Source organism: Elgaria multicarinata, chromosome 23 (assembly GCF_023053635.1).
Source record: "Elgaria multicarinata webbii isolate HBS135686 ecotype San Diego chromosome 23, rElgMul1.1.pri, whole genome shotgun sequence".
NCBI lineage: Eukaryota > Metazoa > Chordata > Lepidosauria > Squamata > Anguidae > Elgaria > Elgaria multicarinata.
The window spans coordinates 3,579,768-3,598,756 of record NC_086193.1 but is presented as its reverse complement, the minus strand read 5'-3'; the positions used below and the strand labels follow the sequence as shown (position 1 = coordinate 3,598,756).

General features: G+C 49.0%; 1 protein-coding gene across 1 annotated transcript in view; it reads left to right on the top strand.

Moving 5' to 3' along the window:
* Positions 1–18,989, top strand: part of PTPRS (protein tyrosine phosphatase receptor type S) — a 219,968-nt gene that overhangs the window by 147,173 nt on the left and 53,806 nt on the right. The window contains exons 12-21 of the mRNA XM_063147033.1: positions 2,220–2,413; positions 4,523–4,549; positions 6,797–6,914; positions 8,162–8,752; positions 9,538–9,635; positions 12,753–13,015; positions 14,667–14,760; positions 15,143–15,358; positions 16,753–16,910; positions 18,633–18,644. Coding sequence (XP_063003103.1) covers positions 2,220–2,413; positions 4,523–4,549; positions 6,797–6,914; positions 8,162–8,752; positions 9,538–9,635; positions 12,753–13,015; positions 14,667–14,760; positions 15,143–15,358; positions 16,753–16,910; positions 18,633–18,644 — 1,771 coding nt within the window. The remainder of the gene's footprint in view (positions 1–2,219; positions 2,414–4,522; positions 4,550–6,796; positions 6,915–8,161; positions 8,753–9,537; positions 9,636–12,752; positions 13,016–14,666; positions 14,761–15,142; positions 15,359–16,752; positions 16,911–18,632; positions 18,645–18,989) is intronic.

Genomic DNA, 18,989 nt, shown 5'->3' with positions numbered 1-18,989 from the left:
GTAGGCTGAAACTCAGTAACTGGCCCGTGTTTGAGTGGGGATTCGAACCCAGATCTCCTGAGTCCCAGTCCAACACTCTGACCACTATACCACACTGGCCTTGTCACTAGTTTGACCCTAAGGCACACATTTTCAGCTGCAGGGCAGTATAGAAATATAATAAATGAAAATGCCATCGGCAAGCGGCAGCTCCTGAAATCAGCCCTGCCCTTTTGGAAAAGGCCACGGTCCTCATTTTTTTTTACATCAAAAGGGGTGGGTGGGTGAAGGAAGTTAGAAGCTGAGAATGCTAATTTAGTGAGGTACTATGTAAAGTGATTTAAATCCAAGGTAGCGGAAGAGATGTCCAGGAGGCTTCCTCGCTGGCCAAGCGTTTGGAAGCGTAGGGCCTGCCCCCTCCAAAAGGTTTCTGTTGACTTCATTAGAGGAAAGCACTGTTTTCTGGGGGTGGCCCGTGAAAAGCACGGTTTTCACGGGCCACGCTCCGTGGTAAAGCACCGAGAATCTCTGCTTCAACCTCTGGCACATCCACCTAGGGCTGGAGAGGACCTGCAGGCCCAGAGAGCCACTGGCAATCTATGTAGACCATCTTTCCCCAGCCTGGTGCCTTCCAGCCTCAGCCAGCTCACGGACAGAAATCCTGGGAGTTGTCGTCCCAAAACATCTGGAAGGTACCAGGTTACGGAAAGCCAGTGCTGAGCTAGACCAACCGTCGTTCTGACTCACCTTAAGGCAGCTTTCTATGTTTCTGTGAAAAGCCCCCAGCAGCTCTCTTACACCACAGATGATGATTCTTCTTCTTCTTCTTCTTCTTCTTCTTCTTCTTCTTCTTCTTCTTCTTTTCTTCTTCTTCTTCTTCTTCTTCTTGTTATTGTTCTTCTTCTTGTTATTGTTCTTCTTCTTGTTGTTGTTGTTATTGTTCCTCTTCTTCTTCTTCTTCTTCTTCTTCTTCTTCTTCTTCTTCTTCTTCTTCTTCTTCTTTTCTTCTTCTTCTTCTTCTTGTTATTGTTCCTCTTCTTGTTGTTGTTATTGTGCTTCTTCTTCTTCTTCTTCTTCTTCTTCTTCTTCTTCTTCTTCTTCTTCTTCTTCTTCTTCTTGTTATTGTTCTTCTTCTTCTTCTTCTTCTTCTTCTTCTTCTTGTTATTGTTCTTCTTGTTGTTGTTCTTCTTCTTCTTGTTCTTCTTGTTCTTCTTGTTCTTCTTCTTCTTCTTCTTCTTCTTCTTCTTCTTCTTCTTCTTCTTCTTCTTCTTCTTCTTCGTCTCATATCGCCCCTTAGCCAAGGCTCTCTGGGCGGTTTACATAGGACTCTAGGGCTGAGTCACCCTTTTCTCCAACAAACATAGAACCGTTTTAAGAAGAAACAAACCAAACCATTAGATCAGTGGTTCTCAACCTTCCTATTAACCCTTTAATACAGTTCCTCATGTTGTGGTGACCCCCAACCATAAAATTATTTTTATTCTTCTCTACACGATCCATTGTCATGGGATGGTTTGCTAATGAAAATAATACATAACAATAGCTTTAATAATACAAAAGATGATACATGACAGAGTTCAATGAATACAGTTTCCTAAGACCATCAGAAATATGTGTTTTCTGGTGGTCTTAGGCGACCCCTGTGAAAGGGTCATTCGACCCCCCCAAAGGGCTCCCGACCCACAGGTTGAGAACCGCTGCATTAGATGAATCCATGCAGGACGGAAGGGTGTGCAGCTGTGAGCCGCGTGCTCTAAACGGAGCGGATAATGCCGTTTTATAGCCTTCCGCCACCTGGGGCCCTCCAGATGTTTTGGACTACAGCTTCCACCAGCCCCAATCAACATGGTGAGGGATGATGGGAGTTGCAGTCCAAAACATCTGGAGGTCACCAGGTCAGGGAAGGCTCTGGCAGCTTGGAGCCCCACGAGTCTAGTAGATTTAGATTTTATTGACTCTCACCCAACAAAGACTATGGGCCCATCCCCTGTTGACCACATCCCCGCTTCAACCGCTCACGGCTGCATCATAGACCCATCTCCACTTCTGAGCCACCGACAGGGTACAAATGGGAGCATCCGTCTTCCACGGCATTGCAAACGACCGTAACCTGAGTTGTGCGTTTCCTGTATTAAAAGCTGAAACCTACGCTCTCTTCTCTCTCCGTTTCTCTCCCTCCCTCCCTCCCTCCCTCCCTCCCTCTCTCTCTCTCTCTGCCTCCTTGCCTTTCTTTCTTTCAGTGCCTAGCGCCCCACCTCGCAAGGTGGAAGTAGAGGTTCTGAATTCGACGGCCATCCAAGTGTTCTGGCGTTCGCCGGTCCAGAACCGCCAACATGGACAGATTCGGGGCTACCAAGTCCACTACGTACGCATGGAGAACGGGGAGGCGAACGGTTTGCCCCAGATCAAGGATGTGATGCTGGCTGACGCTCAGGTGAGTGTTCATGCTTGTAAGAGAGAGCGAGACTAGCAAATGGACGTTGCGTGAGCTGAAATATTCCTTAATGTGATATGCTGAAGCCTTCGAGCAAAGTTACATGGCTGTCAGAGTTGACCACGTTGTGCCTACCCTGCCTGGATGCCATCAAGCCACTGGCACCATAACATGCTCCTTGCTGTATTACACCCCTGCAGCCCCCCTGAGGGAGGGGTCTGCCCACTCCATTCCCCTGAGGGAGGCTGCCCTCCCCGTAGCTCTGTCCCCCCCCCCAGACTGGCTTCAAATCTAAGTGCTGGTTAGGGAATGCTGCTACCTAGTGACCAAAGATGGTACTGTAGGCTGACCGTGTTTGAATGTAATTAAATTTAAATAAATTACTGTGTTGTAAAAACCAAATTGCCCTGAGGTGCACACCCCTAGGGTTCCCTTAGTATGCATGCCAAGTGTCATGTCTCTTGGCTTCATGATCTTGGAGCGATGGCTATGACAGACGGACATCCTCCTTAATTGCACACACACATGCGAACGAGCCGTTCCTGGGTTGTTCGTGCCGCTGAACCAGAAGGTTGGTTTCATTCCTGGGCAAATCCGTCTGTCCTTGTGGTTAAGAGGACCAGATTAAGAATGAGAATCTGAGGGCAGGAACCTGCACACTTCATTCATGTCAGGGATGCGGAGTAAAACACACACCCCAGATTTTTCGGGTTCTGAATTGCCTGATTTTTTTTTTTCTGGAGTGCCCCGATGCATTAGCCGTCTGTCTCCTTAACAGTTTCAGTTTCTGAAATGCACGCACAGATCCCTGCAGTGTTCAATTTTGTACATTGGTGTGTGTGTGTGTGTGTGTGTGTGTTATTTCTTTACTGGTTTATTTATTTATTTATTTATTACATTTTTATACCGCCCAATAGCCGAAGCTCTCTGGGCGGTTCACAAAAATGAAAACCACAATAAAACAACCAACAGGTTAAAAGCACAATTACAAAATACGGTATAAAAGGCACAACCAGGATAAAACCACGCAGCAAAATTGATATAAGATTAAAATACAGAGTTAGAACAGTAAGATTTAAATTTAGGTTAAAATTAAGTGTTAAAATACGGAGTGAATAAAAAGGTCTTCAGCTGGTGACGAAAGGAGTACAGTGTAGGCGCCAGGCGGACCTCTCTGGGGAGCTCATTCCACAGCCGGGGTGCCACAGCAGAGAAGGCCCTGCTCCTGGTAGCCACCTGCCTCACTTCCTTTGGCAGGGGCTCACGGAGAAGGACCCCTGAAGATGACCTTAGGGTCCGGGCAGGTACATATGGTTTTCCATCAGGCCCCTGAGTATAAGCCTTGACCTCAGAGTTCCCATGCAGGCATGCGTGTGCATGCACAATTATATACCCCCAAGCACTTTCTCCCTAGTCAAGGCACAGGCAAAGAGTTTCCCCCTCCTCCTCTCTGGGGAGCTCATTCCACAACCGGGGTGCCACAGCAGAGAAAGCCCTCCTTCTAGTAGCCACCTGCCTCACTTCCTTAGGTTGATGCGCATGAGCGCATATGCGCGTCGATTAAGGCACCTTGTCCCCACCCCTCCCGGAAACATACATATCCTGATGCAATCAGGCAATCGCATGAGGATTTCTGTTGGCACTGTAATACAATCAATGCGCGGCTGCACATTGTCTCAGGGTTGTCTTCACTGAGTGGCAGTGGCTCTCGCAAGGTCTCGGGCAGAGAAGGTTCCTCCCCCTCTCCCCGCCCATGACTTTCTACCTGACCCTTTTTAACTGGAGATGCCAGGGCCTTTACGCACTGAAACGTGCAAGCACTGTATGCGTTTTCCCTTCAAAAGCAACCCTTTCACCTGGAGAGCGTCGGATGCCACAAAAATACGATGCTGCTCTTTCCTTTCAAGCATTGCTCCCGTTAACCAGCCCCCCCCCCCCCCCGCTCTACTAACTTCATACCTTCTCGGACCTTCTTCCTATTCGCCCCAGTAGCCTGTGGGCTTCTGGGAGCAGCGTTTCACTTCCTGGCGGGTCCTCCATACTCTCTTTCTGTCTCACGCTTTTCTTTCTCTTCCTTCCATCCTTACCTGCATACCCTCTTTTGCTCAGTGGGAAACCGATGACACTGCAGAATACGTGAGTAAAGGCACGCCTGGCCTGGTTGATTTTGCTCTGCTCCCTTACCCTCTATTGGTGATGGTGTGAAGTTGTTGTTGAATGTCTCTTTTTCCCCCTTCCTTCTTCTTTTTCTCCTCTAATACCTCCTGGCCTGCATCCCGTCCCTCTGCGGCCTCGTCTTCTCCTTTTTCCCCGTCTCTAATTGTGCCGTACTTCCTTGGTGTTGCTCCTGGGGGTCGCTGGGGAAGGCGCGGTAGTTAAACCAGTTTAAGCACACAATTGCGCAGGCATGGCTCCTGTGACTTTGAGTAGCCTTCCTGTAAGGATTGGGCCCAGAAACTCTGCAGAAGCATTTTAAGAGGGCTTGGGAACAGAGTCCGATTCCAGCCAATTTATCAGTTGATTCAAAGCCAAATAGAAACCTCTCCATCTGTGGGAATACCAGATCTTACGGGGAGGAGGCGTTGAGGGTGACGGAGGCCAGAATCGGACATCGGGTCAAGAGGGTGGAGGAACTTTAGGAAATAAGGCATTCTCTAAGGTTGGCCCTTTAAAAGAGGTCCCTAGGGGAAGAACCTTCTTAAAGGGGGATATTTAAAAAAGCCACTCAGGTTTCGTTGGGTGAGCCGCACCCCCAGTTTCATTGCAACTTTCACAGCGTTAGTGCATCCATCAAAGGGATCTTTGAGTCGTCTATGTAGTATCCCGCAAAGCTAGTTAGAGATCTTAGCTCTGGGCTGCTGGAGGATGAGGAAGTCTGGAACCTGAAATGCGGTTGATGCGATTGATTCGCATAATAAAGACTTTTTACAAAGAGATTGACTTCTTGGGGTGTTTTGGCACTCTGCACTTCCCCAACTCGGTGCTTTTTGACGTGTTGTACTAGAACTCCCATCGTCCCCTACCGCTATGGTTGACGGGGCCTACAGACCACGCGCTCTAGCACTGGGCGTAGGGTGACCATATAAAAAGGAGGACAGGGCTCCTGTATCTTTAACAGTTGTAGAGAAAAGGGATTTTCAGCAGGTATCATTTGTAGGAATACAGCATCTGGTGAAATCCCCTCTTCATCGCAATAGTTAAAGCTGCAGGTGACCTGCTCTCTTTTGTATCTGGTCAAGAGGGCAGGGAAACTCCAGCTTTAACTGTTAAGATGAAGACAAAATTTCACCAGGTGCTGGAAAAGGAAAGGAACCTCTCGTGCAAGCACTGAGTCATTACTGACTCTTGGAGGGACGCCAGCTTTCGCTGACGTTTTCTTGGCAGGCCTTATAGCGGGGTGGTTCGCCGTTGCCTTCCCCGGCCGTGATTCCCTTTCCCCCAGCTAGCTGGGTACTCATTTTACCGACCTCGGGAGGATGGAAGGCTGAGTCGACCCGAAACCAGCTTCTGCTGGGATTGAACTCCGGCCATGGGGAGAGTTTCAGCTGCAGAAATTGCTGCTTTACGACACTTACTGAAATTCCCTTTTCTATAAAACTTTAAAGATACAGGAGCCCGGTCCTCCTTTTCATAGGATCACCCTAGCGTTGGCCCCTCTCCCGTGGGAAGCTCCCTGACATACCGTTCTTGCTGATGCCCTCCTCCACCACCACCATCAACCACAGCTGACAAGACGATGGGACTTGCGAGGGCATCAGATTAGGGAAAGCAGAACTGCCGAAGGAACGCCGCGATGCAGAGGCCTGCGCTAGGGACGGTAGAAACGTGTTGATCTGGCACGCTGGCCTCGAAGCGGCTGCTTTGCCGTTCACGGAGGCGGCTTGTGCCAGAACTGAAGCTACTGCCGCCGTCCTCTTCAAAAAGAAAATAGGTCTGGATAAGGGGAGGGGGACACTTTAATCTTCTTGAAGGCGATGGATTCTTCCCTTGGAGACTTAGGGGCTCTTTGAAGAACCTGGCGAGCGTTTTGATGGCAGAAGCGTTTTCTGCCGCGATAGGGAGGGAAGATGGCGGGAGGCGGACGGAGGAGCGAAGGGCCCCTCCGACGCCTCCCTGCTTCGCATAAAGAGCAGCTCCTTCATAGCAAAGCGGGCGAGTGTGTTTTGTCACGAAAGTGTTTGGTTTTCCTCCCTGCCACGTTTCCCCCCCCCCTTCTTCGTGTGTCCTTTCTAAAGGATCGCTTTGTGTTGTGTTCCCTGCATGCTTTGCAGTCGTCATTCTTTCCCTCCTCGCAACAAAGCCCCCCCCCAAAAAGCCGTCCTCGCTTCAACTTTTCCAAGGAAGGAATAAATATCTTGTCTGTTTTCGGATTCCCGTCCCCAGGAAATGATCATCGCTGGGCTGCAGCCGGAGACCGCCTACTCCATCACGGTAGCCGCCTATACGATGAAAGGGGATGGCGCCCGGAGCAAACCTAAGCTGGTTGTGACCAAGGGGGCAGGTGAGCATCGTACGAGGATAGTAGACTTGGCCTGCTTTGCAGGGCTGTTGTGTGAAGGTCCCGGTGCAGCGCTTTGGAACGCTCGATTAATAAGAGGTTGGCAGCTAGAGGCCTGGGACCAAATTCAACCCTCAAAGGTTTTATTTATTTATTTATTTATTTATTTATTACATTTTTATACCGCCCAATAGCCGAAGTTCTCTGGGCGGTTCACAAAAACCTTCTTGAATTGTGGAGAGGGAAAAGACATTACCTACCACTTCAGATTTCTGCGGCTTAAGTTGCAGGAGGGTAGATTTCGGTTGGCCATTAGGGGAAACCTCTTGATGGCCAGAGCTGATCAACAGTGGGACCAATTATCCACAGGTGTTCTTTCTCATCGGAGGTCTTCCAGCAGGGACTAGGCAGCCACCTGTCTGAGATGCAGGCAGCCGTATTCCCCGAAATGCCACCGAATGACAGAACGTCCAACTGCGTTTTTGGGGAAACTGAGATACGAGAAGGGAAATGAGCTTGATGCTTTTGCACATTTCACGTAGCGGAAGCATGGCTCAAGTCCTTCCTGTCTTTCTTCTCTCATTTCACATTATTGACCCGCTCGTGCGCTTCACTATTCGAATGCCATGTTTCTTACCCGCCCCCAAGGCTCTCTACTTAGAATCATAGAATCGTAGAGCTAGAAGGGGCCTCTAAGGCCATGGAGTCCAACCCCCTGCTCAATGCAGGAATCCACCCTAAAGCATCCCCGACAGATGCTTGTCCAGCTGCCTCTTGAAGGCCTCTAGTGTGGGAGAACCCACAACCTCCCTAGGTAACTGATTCCATTGTCATACTGCTCTAACAGTCAGGAAGTTTTTCCTGATGTCCAGCTTCTCTGGCTCGGCTTCGTCCATCTTCTCTCCCTGCCACTTATGCCTGGAATTCTCTTCCAGAGCATTTGCCGACCACGAGTTCAATTACAGTTTTTAAAGTTCAATTGAAAACGTTTCCTTTTTTCGAAAGCTTTTAGAACTTGATTTCGATCTTACTTTTATACTGTTAGTTTTATTGTCCCCTGTGCCTTTCCTGTTCTTCTTGTTTTATTACAATTTGATTAGAATGTAAGCCTATGTGTCTTGCTTTTTTATTGTTTTACTGTGTACAGCACCATGTACATTGATGGTGCTATATAAATAAATAAATAATAAACGAAATATATCGTGGATTTGCACACACACAAAAACCCACGGCCTGTCTTTTTTTTCTAGTCCCCGGAAAACCAATCCTGTCCGTCCACCCGACTCAAGAAAATGCCCTCCTGGTCAAATGGGAACCTCCTCTAGACGCCGAGGGCCAGGTACTGGGTTACCGCCTGCAGTTCGGCCGCAAAGACATCGCCCCGCTGTCCACGCTGGAATTCGCGGCCCAAGAGGAGAAGTATGCCGCGGCCAACATCCACAAAGGCGCCACGTACGTCTTCAAGCTGGCCGTGAAAAGCCGGGCCGGCTTCGGCGAGGAGGCCCTCCAAGAGATCGCCATCCCGGAAGACGTGCCCAAGGGCTACCCTCAGATCCTTGAGGCCAGCAACGTCACGTCCAAATCCGTGCAGTTCAACTGGCTGCCCCCGGTTCTGGCCGAGAGGAATGGGGTGATCGTCAAGTACACTGTGGCGTACTGGGAGGCCTCCGCTTCCGGGAACCCCCAGGAAAAAGAGCTTTCCCCGTCTCCCGAGAACTCGTACACCCTGAACGGTCTGAAGCCCAACACCGCCTATGAAGTTAAGATCCGCGCCCACACCAGTAAAGGTCCCGGGCCCTTCAGCCCAACTGTCCATTACAGGACTTTCCTTCTGGACCAAGGTAGGACTTGACTGTTTCTCCTCTGTGTCTCTCTCCCTGTATCGTGAGCTGCTCCTGAGAGACAGAGAAGGAAAACCGAGCCAAACAAAAAACCCACCAAAATCAAAACCAGGCACCCGTCCACATAAATAAATAGTCCCTAGCTCCTCGCCGGCTTGAAGACAGGCGTGTGAGTACATTTAAAAACAGCGGCAGCAGCGACATTTAATTAAAAATAAAATAAAAGGCAGATAGCTTCTCCCCTGCCTTTTGCAGGTAAGTTCCTTTTCTTCTTTCTTCCGCAAGTCAAGTCTAGACAGTCCTTCTTGATTGACAGCTGGGCGGAGCAGTCGCTATCACAGGTGGGCGGAGCCTTTTCTTCAGCTTTCTCTCTTTCTCTTTTCGTCTCTCTCTTTTTTTTTTTTTTTTTTTGCAAGCTGCAAATGGGTGCGGGAGGGGGGGAAACTACCCCGAAACTACAAACGACCCACATAGTTTCATCCAGAGACTCTTTCTTCTCAGCAGCCAATCAGAAGCCACGTAGCCCATTTTGAGGGTGGGGAGGGCAGGGATTGAGGGTTCAGTGGGGTGGGTGAGGTCTTGCATAAGCGTTTCGTGCAGGGTGGATTACGGGATGGATGAAGAGGCAGATGGAACTTTTTGGGTGCAGGTAGCAAAAACGTGTGTGTGTGTGCGTGTGTGTGTGTGTGTGAACGATATTTCTCAGTAGGTGGAAAGTAAACACTTCTTTTCCCACTCAGACTCTCTTGATCTCTCCCTTCCCTCGTTGCTTTTCTTTCCAACAGTTTTCCCCAAAAACTTCAAAGTGAAGATGGTCACCAAGACCTCAGTTCTTCTAGGCTGGGAGTTCCCTGAAAACTACAACTCTCCTATTCCGTACAAGGTACCCATGGCGATGATTTAACACGGTTTCCCCCAACCAGGCGCCCTGCAGTTGTTTTGATTACGATACCCATCATTCCTGACCTTTGGCCATTCTGGCACAGCCTGATGGGAGTTGTCGTCCGAAACATCTGTAGGCCCGCCAGGTTGGAGAACAGTGGTTTTATCCTATAAAGTAATACTCAAAACCAAAAACAGAAGGCGGTAAAGCATCTAAAACAGGTCAGAAACAAGAGAAACGACATGCAAAATATTTATTTTCACGATGCCCGACAATTTCGGCCTGTCCTTTATTCAAAGACTGTCCTCAGGGGACTGTAACGTTAAAAAAAAAAAAGTAACATCGTTACGTTAAAAAGTTTTAATACTCCCATATGGGCATAGGCCTTTGTGGCAATGTGCCTAATTAACCTAATAACAAAAACTTCTTTTAATATTATGCGTTCTTAATGTATTTTATTGTATTATTAATGTTACAACCCCCTGAGGAAGGGCTTTGAATAAAGTAGGGGCCGAAACGCGTCGGGCTTCGTGAAAATAAATGTTTTGCACCCTGAGAACCCGCGCCTCTTTCTTCTGATCTATAAAATAATAGCAAACACCAATTATGAATCAATGAGTTGGAAGAAGTACTAAAGGTCATTTTGTCCAATGGAGGAAGTCCGCTGCTACGGTGTCCTGGCTGGCCCAGTCTCTGCTTAAAAAGCACAAATGAAGGAGAGTCCACCACCTTCTGAGGAAATTACTTACTTATTTACTTATTAAAGCATTTTTATGCCACCATTCAGCCCAAAAAGGCTCTCACGGCGGCTTACAAAAGTATTTCTTGACAGTCCCTGCCCACAGGCTTACAATCTAAAAAACATGACACAAAAGGAAAGGGGATTGGGAGGGAGGAGGAGGAGGGGGAAAAGGAAAGCAAATTCAGGCACTACAATCTTAGTTGCAAAGTTCAGCATTTACAGTTGACAGCAGGAGGGAGGGGGCTCTGAGCTGGAGCTGGACCCAGGCACGGTGGAGAGGTGCCTGGCTGCTGCTTCCTCCCTCACTGGTGGCCTCTGCAGAGGCAGTTGGTAGCAGGAGGAAGGGGGCTCTCAGCTGGAGCTGGACCCAGGCATGATGGAGAGGTGCCTGGCTGCTGCTTCCTCCCTCACTGGTGGCCTCTGCAGAGACAGTTGGTAGCAGGAGGGAGGGGGCTCTCAGCTGGAGCTGGACCCAGGCATGATGGAGAGGTGCCTGGCTGCTGCTTCCTCCCTCACTGGTGGCCTCTGCAGAGACAGTTGGTAGCAGGAGGGAGGGGGCTCTCAGCTGGAGCTGGACCCAGGCATGATGGAGAGGTGCCTGGCTGCTGCTTCCTCCCTCACTGGTGGCCTCTGCAGTGAGAGTTTGAACAGCTCTAACAGTCAGGGAGGAGTTCGTTTAGTCGAAATCCATCTAGTCCGACATAGGTGTCTCACTTGTTAATCTCATTTTTGACGGGTACAAACTCTAGCTTAGAAAAAGAGTCCAAAGGAAGGTTGGTTACGGAGAGATTCCTTGAGTAACGGGAGCTTGATTTATAAACCACCACAACAGCAGTTTAAAACAGTACAAGCATCGCAAATAAATTTCCCAAGAGCGTGTTTATCTATATCCGTTGTTTGCTCTCATAAATATATGCGTTTTCAATTTTTTTTATTATTAATACAACCCAGAGGGGTGATCAATTTCCCCACCTCTCTTTCTCCACCCTGCCCCTTAATTAATTTATGGAACTCACTGTGCCACAAGACATGATAATAGCCACTAGGTTAGATGGCTTTAAAAAGAAGATTAAACACATAGGCTGGAGCGCAGGGCTGAAAACAACAGAATGAAATTTAATAGGGATAAATGCCAAGTTCTACACCGAGGAGAAAAGAAACCAAATGCACAGTTACAAGATGGGGGATACTTGGCTCAGCAATACTACAAGCGAGAAGGAACTTGGAATTGTTGTAGATCGCAAACTGAATATGAGCCAACAGTGTGATATGGCTGCAAGAAAGGCAAATGCTATTTTGGGCTGCATTAATAGAAGTATAGCTTCCAAACCACGTGAGGTCCTGGTTCCTCTCTATTCGGCCCTGGTTAGGCCTCATCTAGAGTATTGCGTCCAGTTCTGGGCTCCACAGTTCAAGAAGGATGCAGACAAGCTGGAGCGTGTTCAGAGGAGGGCAACCAGGATGATCAGGGGTCTGGAAACAAAGCCCTATGAAGAGAGACTGAAAGAACTGGGCATGTTTAGCCTGGAGAAGAGAAGATGGAGGGGAGACAGGAGAGCACTCTTCAAATACTTAAAAGGTTGTCCCACAGAGGAGGGCCAGGATCTCTTCTCGATCCTCCCAGAGTGCAGGACACGGAATAACGGGCTCAAGTTAAAGGAAGCCAGATTCCAGCTGGACATCGGGAAAAACTTCTTGACTGTTAGAGCAGTGCGACAATGGAATCAGTTGCCTAGGGAGGTTGTGGGCTCTCCCACACTAGAGGCCTTCAAGAGGCAGCTGGACAAGCATCTGTCAGGGATGCTTTAGGGTGGAGTCCTGCGTTGAGCAGGGGGTTGGACTCGATGGCCTTTAGGCCCCTTCCAACTCTGCTATTCTATGGTTCTATGATTCTATGTACTTTACGAATGAAGATTGAGGGGAGACATGATAGCACTCTTCAAAGACTTGAAAGGTTGTCACACAGAGGAGGGCCAGGATCTCTTCTCGATCCTCCCAGATTGCAGGACATGGAATCATGGGCTCAAGTGACAGGAAGCCAGATTCTGGCTGGACATCAGGAAAAACTTCCTGACTGTTAGAGCAGTATAATGGAACCCATGACCTAGGTTGGTGGTGGGCTCTCCCACACTAGAGGCCTTCAAGAGGCAGCTGGACAGCCATCTGTCAGGGATGCTTTAGGGTGGATTCCTGCATTGAGCAGGGGGTTGGACTAGATGGCCTTGTAGGCCCCTTCCAACTCTGCTATTCTATGATTCTATGGCTGGCCACTAGGGTTTAAAGGATTCTGATCCAGATGGAACTTTGATCCAACAGAGCAGAGCTTCTGTTCTTTTATAAACTCAGTCCCCCTTCTCCCCATGTCTTTTCTCCAGATCAAACACGAGAACATCGGCCAGGAAATTGAAGTAGACGGACGCACGACCAAGAAGCTCATCACCCACCTGAAGCCCCAGACGTTATACAGGTTCTCCCTGACTGGCCGGAAAGGCGACAAGGGAGACCTCCAGCAGCAAGTGGAGGTTTCGACTGCTGCCAACATGTTGGGCAAGAAACCGGAAATCTCCTACCGGCACGACATGGACGGCAGCGTGGTGATTACCCTGCCGGAAGTGAAAGGCTCAGACGCGATGGCACAGTATGTAAAGGGAAAGCAGAGCGCCGCCCTTGCGTTTTAACGTTTCTTTCTGCGTTTGTAAGCCCTGCCAACATAGGCGTGCACGAGGGGTGTGCCTGGTGTGCCCAGGCACACCCTAATGTCTTAAGCAATAAGTGCTGAATTGAGGGGAGCATTGAGCAGGGATCCAGACGCAGCGGGAACAATCTTCCAGCTGCCCTCCGGCTGCTCTGCTCCCATCGCCCTGACAGCATGCCATTGCTCCTGGCAGCAGGAGTGAAAAGGAATCCCTTTGCCAGGAGCCTCTCTGCTGCGAGCCATGCTTCAAAGAGGCCAAGAGGAGGGCCCTCGAAGGCTCATATCACCTCGTAAGGCGCTCCTCCAGCCAGGATCACTACAAAGCCTGACCAAGGTTGGGGCTTGAGGAGCGATGTCTACAGTCCTTAATAAATAAAAATAATGCCCTTTGTGATTATTCTGTAAATTTTGGCCTTTAAATTCTTTAAAAAAAATAAAATTACCTGAGTGCTGCGCACACCTGTGCCTGCGTGCAGCATAAAGAGAGAGAGACAGTGTGGTGCAGTGCGTAGGGTGATGGACTGGGACTCGGGGGATCCGGGTTCTAGTCCCCATTCAGCCATGGAAGCTCACCGGGTGACTTTGAGCCAGTCTCTGACTCTCAGCCTGTCCTACCCCACAGGGGTGTTGTTGTTGCGAGGATAAAACTGGAGAGGAGGAGGGTACGCCGCCTTGGGTCCCTCGTAGGGAAAAAGGTGGGATAGACATGTAATTAGGGTTGCCATACGTCCCGGAAAACCAGGAATGTCCCGGTTTCCAAGCATTTCCAAAATGTCCCGGACCAGTCAGTCAAGAATCCCGGATTCCTGTTCCAGCCGGCCGGAGGAATTCCAACCTCCGAAACGGTGCCTTGAGCCTGCTAGGTGGAGTGTCAGCCTCCATACTGAAGTCTCCTCTAGCTTTTGAGAACTAGTGGAGAAATGTAATTTAGTGTTTGCTTAAACTGTTCTTTTCCTATTATTTATCTGCAGGTGCTTAAGTGCTTTAGGCTGCAATCCTATGCATACTTAACCTGGGAATAAGTCCTATTTAACTTAATAGGATTTGTTTCTGAGTAGACACACAAAAGTTTGCAGTGTTAGATAACTACTGCTTAGATAGCTTTCTTTCTTTCCCTAGACCTTTACATATTGCCCAGTTTTTTTAAAAAAAAATCCTAGCCCCCTCCCTCCCCCCCCAAAAAAAAAATTGTCCCGGTTTTGTGGATTCAGAATATGGCAACCCTAAATGTAATAAATAAATAAATAGCCTTAGGGGAGGCATTTCAGCCTTTTAAAATGGGGTGGAACTTCACAAAAGTCAGAAAAGCCGCAAATGTTCAGTGATCGGGGTGGGGAGGGAGTAGAGGAAGGGGAAGAAGAGATTTTTCTACCCTGGATCTAGGCGTTACCGTGGAGAAGTTTGCATGGTTGTGGGCCAGAGGGGAGCCCATAACCGGAGCTCTCTCTGCAACGTCAGCCCTCCGGACCCTTTTAATATCTCGTTCCACTTTTAGTCTTAATTCTCAGCTGATTCGTTCTTCCCTCTCGTTCGCTCTTTACTTGTTCTCCCCCCTGATTTCTTTCTCTGTCCCTCTTCTCTCTCGGATTATCAGGGCGTATTATATTGTGGTCGTCCCCCTGAAGAAATCCAGAAGTGGCCAGTTCCAGAACCCGTACAGCAGTCCCGAAGAAATGGACTTGGAAGAGGTGAGTGTCAGGATTAGTGCATGCCCCAGGTTCACCCAGCACATTTTACACTCCTAAGGAGGATGGCCCAGAGTGAGGCGGAAAGGATTCCTTGCTGCTCAGGCACAAGCTGAGCTTGCGTCCCAGAATGCTCTGGGGCCCTAAAAAGACAGCTGGGTCTTTAGAGCCATCTTCAGGAAACCCCCAATGGAAGCTCATTCAAGAGATTCGGCCCCACCACTGAGAAGGCCCCGTCCCTTGTACGCATCGGCCGAAACGCCTCTGATGACGGGCAAGGAAGAAGGTCCTCTGTTGATGGCCATATTCTTTTCCTCCCGGGGCTGTTTTTCCCCCCCTTTCCCTTTTTCTCTGCCGCCTATTTTAATTGTGTCTCCTTCCCCAGCTGATACAAGAGATCTCTCGGTTGCAACGCCGCAGTCTCCGCCATTCCCGCCAACTGGACCTCCACAAGCCGTACATCGCCGCCCGCTTCCTGTCCTTGCCCTCCTTCTTCGTCCTGGGAGACATGAAGCGTTACGAGGGATTCGAGAACAAAGCCCTGGAAGCCGGGCAGAAATACGTGGTTTTTGTCTTGGCGGTGCTGCGCAGCAACGAAGCTGTAGGTCTCATCCCAGCCTCCCCAATTCCTCCCCCCCACACACACCAGCTTGTAACTCTCAGATTACAGGACACGGAATAACGGGCTCAAGTTAAAGGAAGCCAGATTCCGGCTGGACATCAGGAAAAACTTCCTGACTGTTAGAGCAGTACGACAATGGAACCAGTGACCTAGGGAGGTGGTGGTCTCTCCCACACTAGAGGCAGCTGGACAACCATCTGTCAGGGATGCTTTAGGGTGGATTTTTGCATTGAGCAGGGGGTTGGACTAGATGGCCTTGTAGGCCCCTTCCAACTCTGCGATTCTATGATTCTATGATATGTATTACATATCGAGCGTCGATTCATGGAGACCTTCTTGGGTATCTCTGGATGCACAATTGGGTTTCCATGCAGGTTTGGAATACAGAGCTTTTTACAGCTTTCCAACGCAAGGCATAAGAATATAGGAGGAGCCCTGCTGGATCAGACCAAGGCTCCATCTAGTCCAGCGCTCTGTTCACCACCTGCCCCAGACAAACTCACAAGCAGGCCAACAGTGCAACAGCACCCTCCACCCATGTTCCCCAGCCACTGGTGTATATAGGCATCCTGCCTCTGATATTGGAGGTGGCACATAGCCATCAGTAACCATTAATAGCATTCTCCTCCATGGATTCGGTGTAAGCCCTTTTTAAAGACATCCAAACTGCTGACCATCACTACATCTTCATGGTGAAGAAGTCCTTCCTTTTACCTGTTCGGAATCTCCCACCAATCAGCTTCATGGGATGACCCCATTCGGTTCTAGTATTTTGAGAGAGGGTGAAAAACGTCTCCCTTATCGTGCGCTTGTCATCATAACCCTCCAGTTTCACTTCTATGTCTAACCAGTGCTTTCGGTGAGGCGTTGTGTGTTTTTTAGAGCAGGGAAAATGTGACACTTCGTTGCGAAAGTGAAAGACAGCGCAATTTCCTCTTGTGTATTTGCGCTATTCTGCTATGCCACAGTGCCATCTAGAGGTTATGCAGCGGAAAAGCAGGATAGATACCAAACAGGGCACTTCTGCTGTTCTTAACAGCATAATCAAGAACACTACGAAATATCAGGTCAAAATCCAAAAGCAGCAATCATCACGAGTCAATTTAGAACTTTTCACCAGGAGTGGGGTGGTTGATTTCATCCCTCCACTGACGCTCATAATTGCTGACCTAAATCCCAAATCAAACTGAACTGAATTGATTTCCTATCACCGGTCTCTTTCGATCTCTTTCTTGACTAATGTTGCCACGCGCGAAGACGGATGTAAATACTGCTATTGTCGCCCTATTTATATACCGCCTCCCGATATTTTTATGTATCTCTATCTAGATAGAGAGATATATCTTGCCTCCTCTGCTTGATCTCTCCGTCAGGTGTATGCCGCCAGCCCGTTCTCTGAGCCGATCCAGATGGACAACTCAGATCCACAGCCAAAGATTGAAGGAGAGGAAGGCCTCATTTGGGTTATCGGTCCGGTCTTAGCCGTGGTCTTTATTATCTGCATTGTCATTGCTATCCTTCTGTACAAAAAGTAAGAGTGCGCGCTTGAGTGTCTGTGCCTCCAAAGAGTGCGTGTTTCCCCCACACTGGTGGGGTGGGATGCTTCCCCTTCCAGTGGGGGCACCGGTTGCTGCCCCAACCAGAGACTAGATGTTGGGAGGCTTGCTTTCACATGCTCTGGTGCATGGAATACTCCTGGTTCATCTGTTTGCCAAGGTGGTTCAATCCCTCACATTCTGAAACAGCTAGGTCTGTTCCTTCCTCTACATCCGAGAAAGCAACCTGGTACCTCCCTGATGTTATGGACCTCTTTTCCCACAATCCCTTACCGTTGGCCATGCTAGCTGGGGCTGATGGGAACTGTATTCCAAAACATCTGGATGGCACCTGGTAGCCTACCTCTGACCTATGTCAGAGGTTGTGGGCTCTCCCACACTAGAGGCCTTCAAGAGGCAGCTGGACAACCATCTGTCAGGGATGCTTTAGGGTGGATTCCTGCATTGAGCAGGGGGTTGGACTCGATGGCCTTGTAGGCCCCTTCCAACTCTGCTATTCTATGATTCTATGATTCATACAGATACCCATCTAAGTCCTATGAAGAGAGACTGAAAGAACTGGGCATGTTTAGCCTAGAGAAGAGAAGATTGAGGGGAGACATAATAGCAGTCTTCAAATACTTAAAAGGTTGTCCCACAGAGGAGGGCCAGGATCTCTTCTCGATCCTCCCAGAGTGCAGGACACGGAATAACGGGCTCAAGTTAAAGGGAGCCAGATTCCGGCTGGACATCAGGAAAAACTTCCTGACTGTTAGAGCAGTGCGACGGTGGAATCAGTTACCTAGGGAGGTGGTGGGCTCTCCCACACTAGAGGCCTTCAAGAGGCAGCTGGACAAGCATCTGTCAGGGATGCTTTAGGGTGGATTCCTGCATTGAGCAGGGGGTTGGACTAGATGGCCTTGTAGGCCCCTTCCAACTCTGCTATTCTATGATTCTATGAGTCTATGATTAAGCAGGTTGTGCCCATTCAAACTTTTGAGAGTTGCTTTAACAGCACAATCCTATGCATGTTGAGGCAGGGGGAAAGTCCTACAACTCGCAGCGTGCCCCAGCCAGCCTAGGAAATCTATGAACCAGGGTTATTAGATCTACCATGTTGGAAAAATCCAGCCGGGGGATGAAACTCATCAGCTCAGACCACCAGACTCCATGCCCTCATCCTCCAGCTGGCCTGACTCACTGCACAACGAGGCGGGCCAGCTGGTGGGATTTCCGTTAAACAAAACGCATTCCAAAAAACCCAATTTGGCCATAAGTTGTGCAAATTTGCATCCTTTGCCTGAATCAGAGCCATCGTTTGCACAAAGTATGAAAACTTTGCGCGACTTACAGCTGAAATTTGCTCCAATTACGCAAATTTGCCATAATTTGCACAGATATTTATCTTTCGGGGGCCAAGTCTCCAGAACTTGGGGAGATTGTGCGGCTGAGCTCACAAAAGCAAGCCGAGTTGAGTATGCCACGGAAGTCCAACGAGCCCCAAAAAGGGCTGGATTTCCAGGTGACGGACATCCCTCTCTGTGGAAGGTGTGTACTGGTCAAATGGTAGAGACCCCTGGGTTGTGGGGTGAGGGTTTGCTTAGGGGGATTGTGAGTCAATGAGAATAGGTCCCCACCTCTGCCATTCCCATTCTAATCCTCACGTTTGTCTTTTCTTTTCTTCCACTTTATTTTTAAAAAAACGCTTCCCTGGACAGCAAGCCAGACAGGTAAGCATTTAAATGGGTCACTCTGGCACTGGTAGCGGTCAGGAGCACCCTTAGAAACCTAAATGCAATACGCAGAACAAGCGCAGTCCCTTAAGATGCGGCTGAACTGCTGAAATGTTGCTGGTGGTAAAATGCCAGCCAGCTTTAATGCTGAAGAAGGAAAAATATCCCCCAAAAGCATGTTATTGCAAGATTTCCAAGAATGACAAGGGAAGGGGCAAGCCCCTGGAAACATCTGTCAATGGCCATGCCAGATGGGGATAATGGGAGTTGTTGTCCAGTACAACTGGAGGGCACTGAGTTGGGGAAGGCTGTTCTAGAGAGAGTGGGTAGAATTGAGCGTTT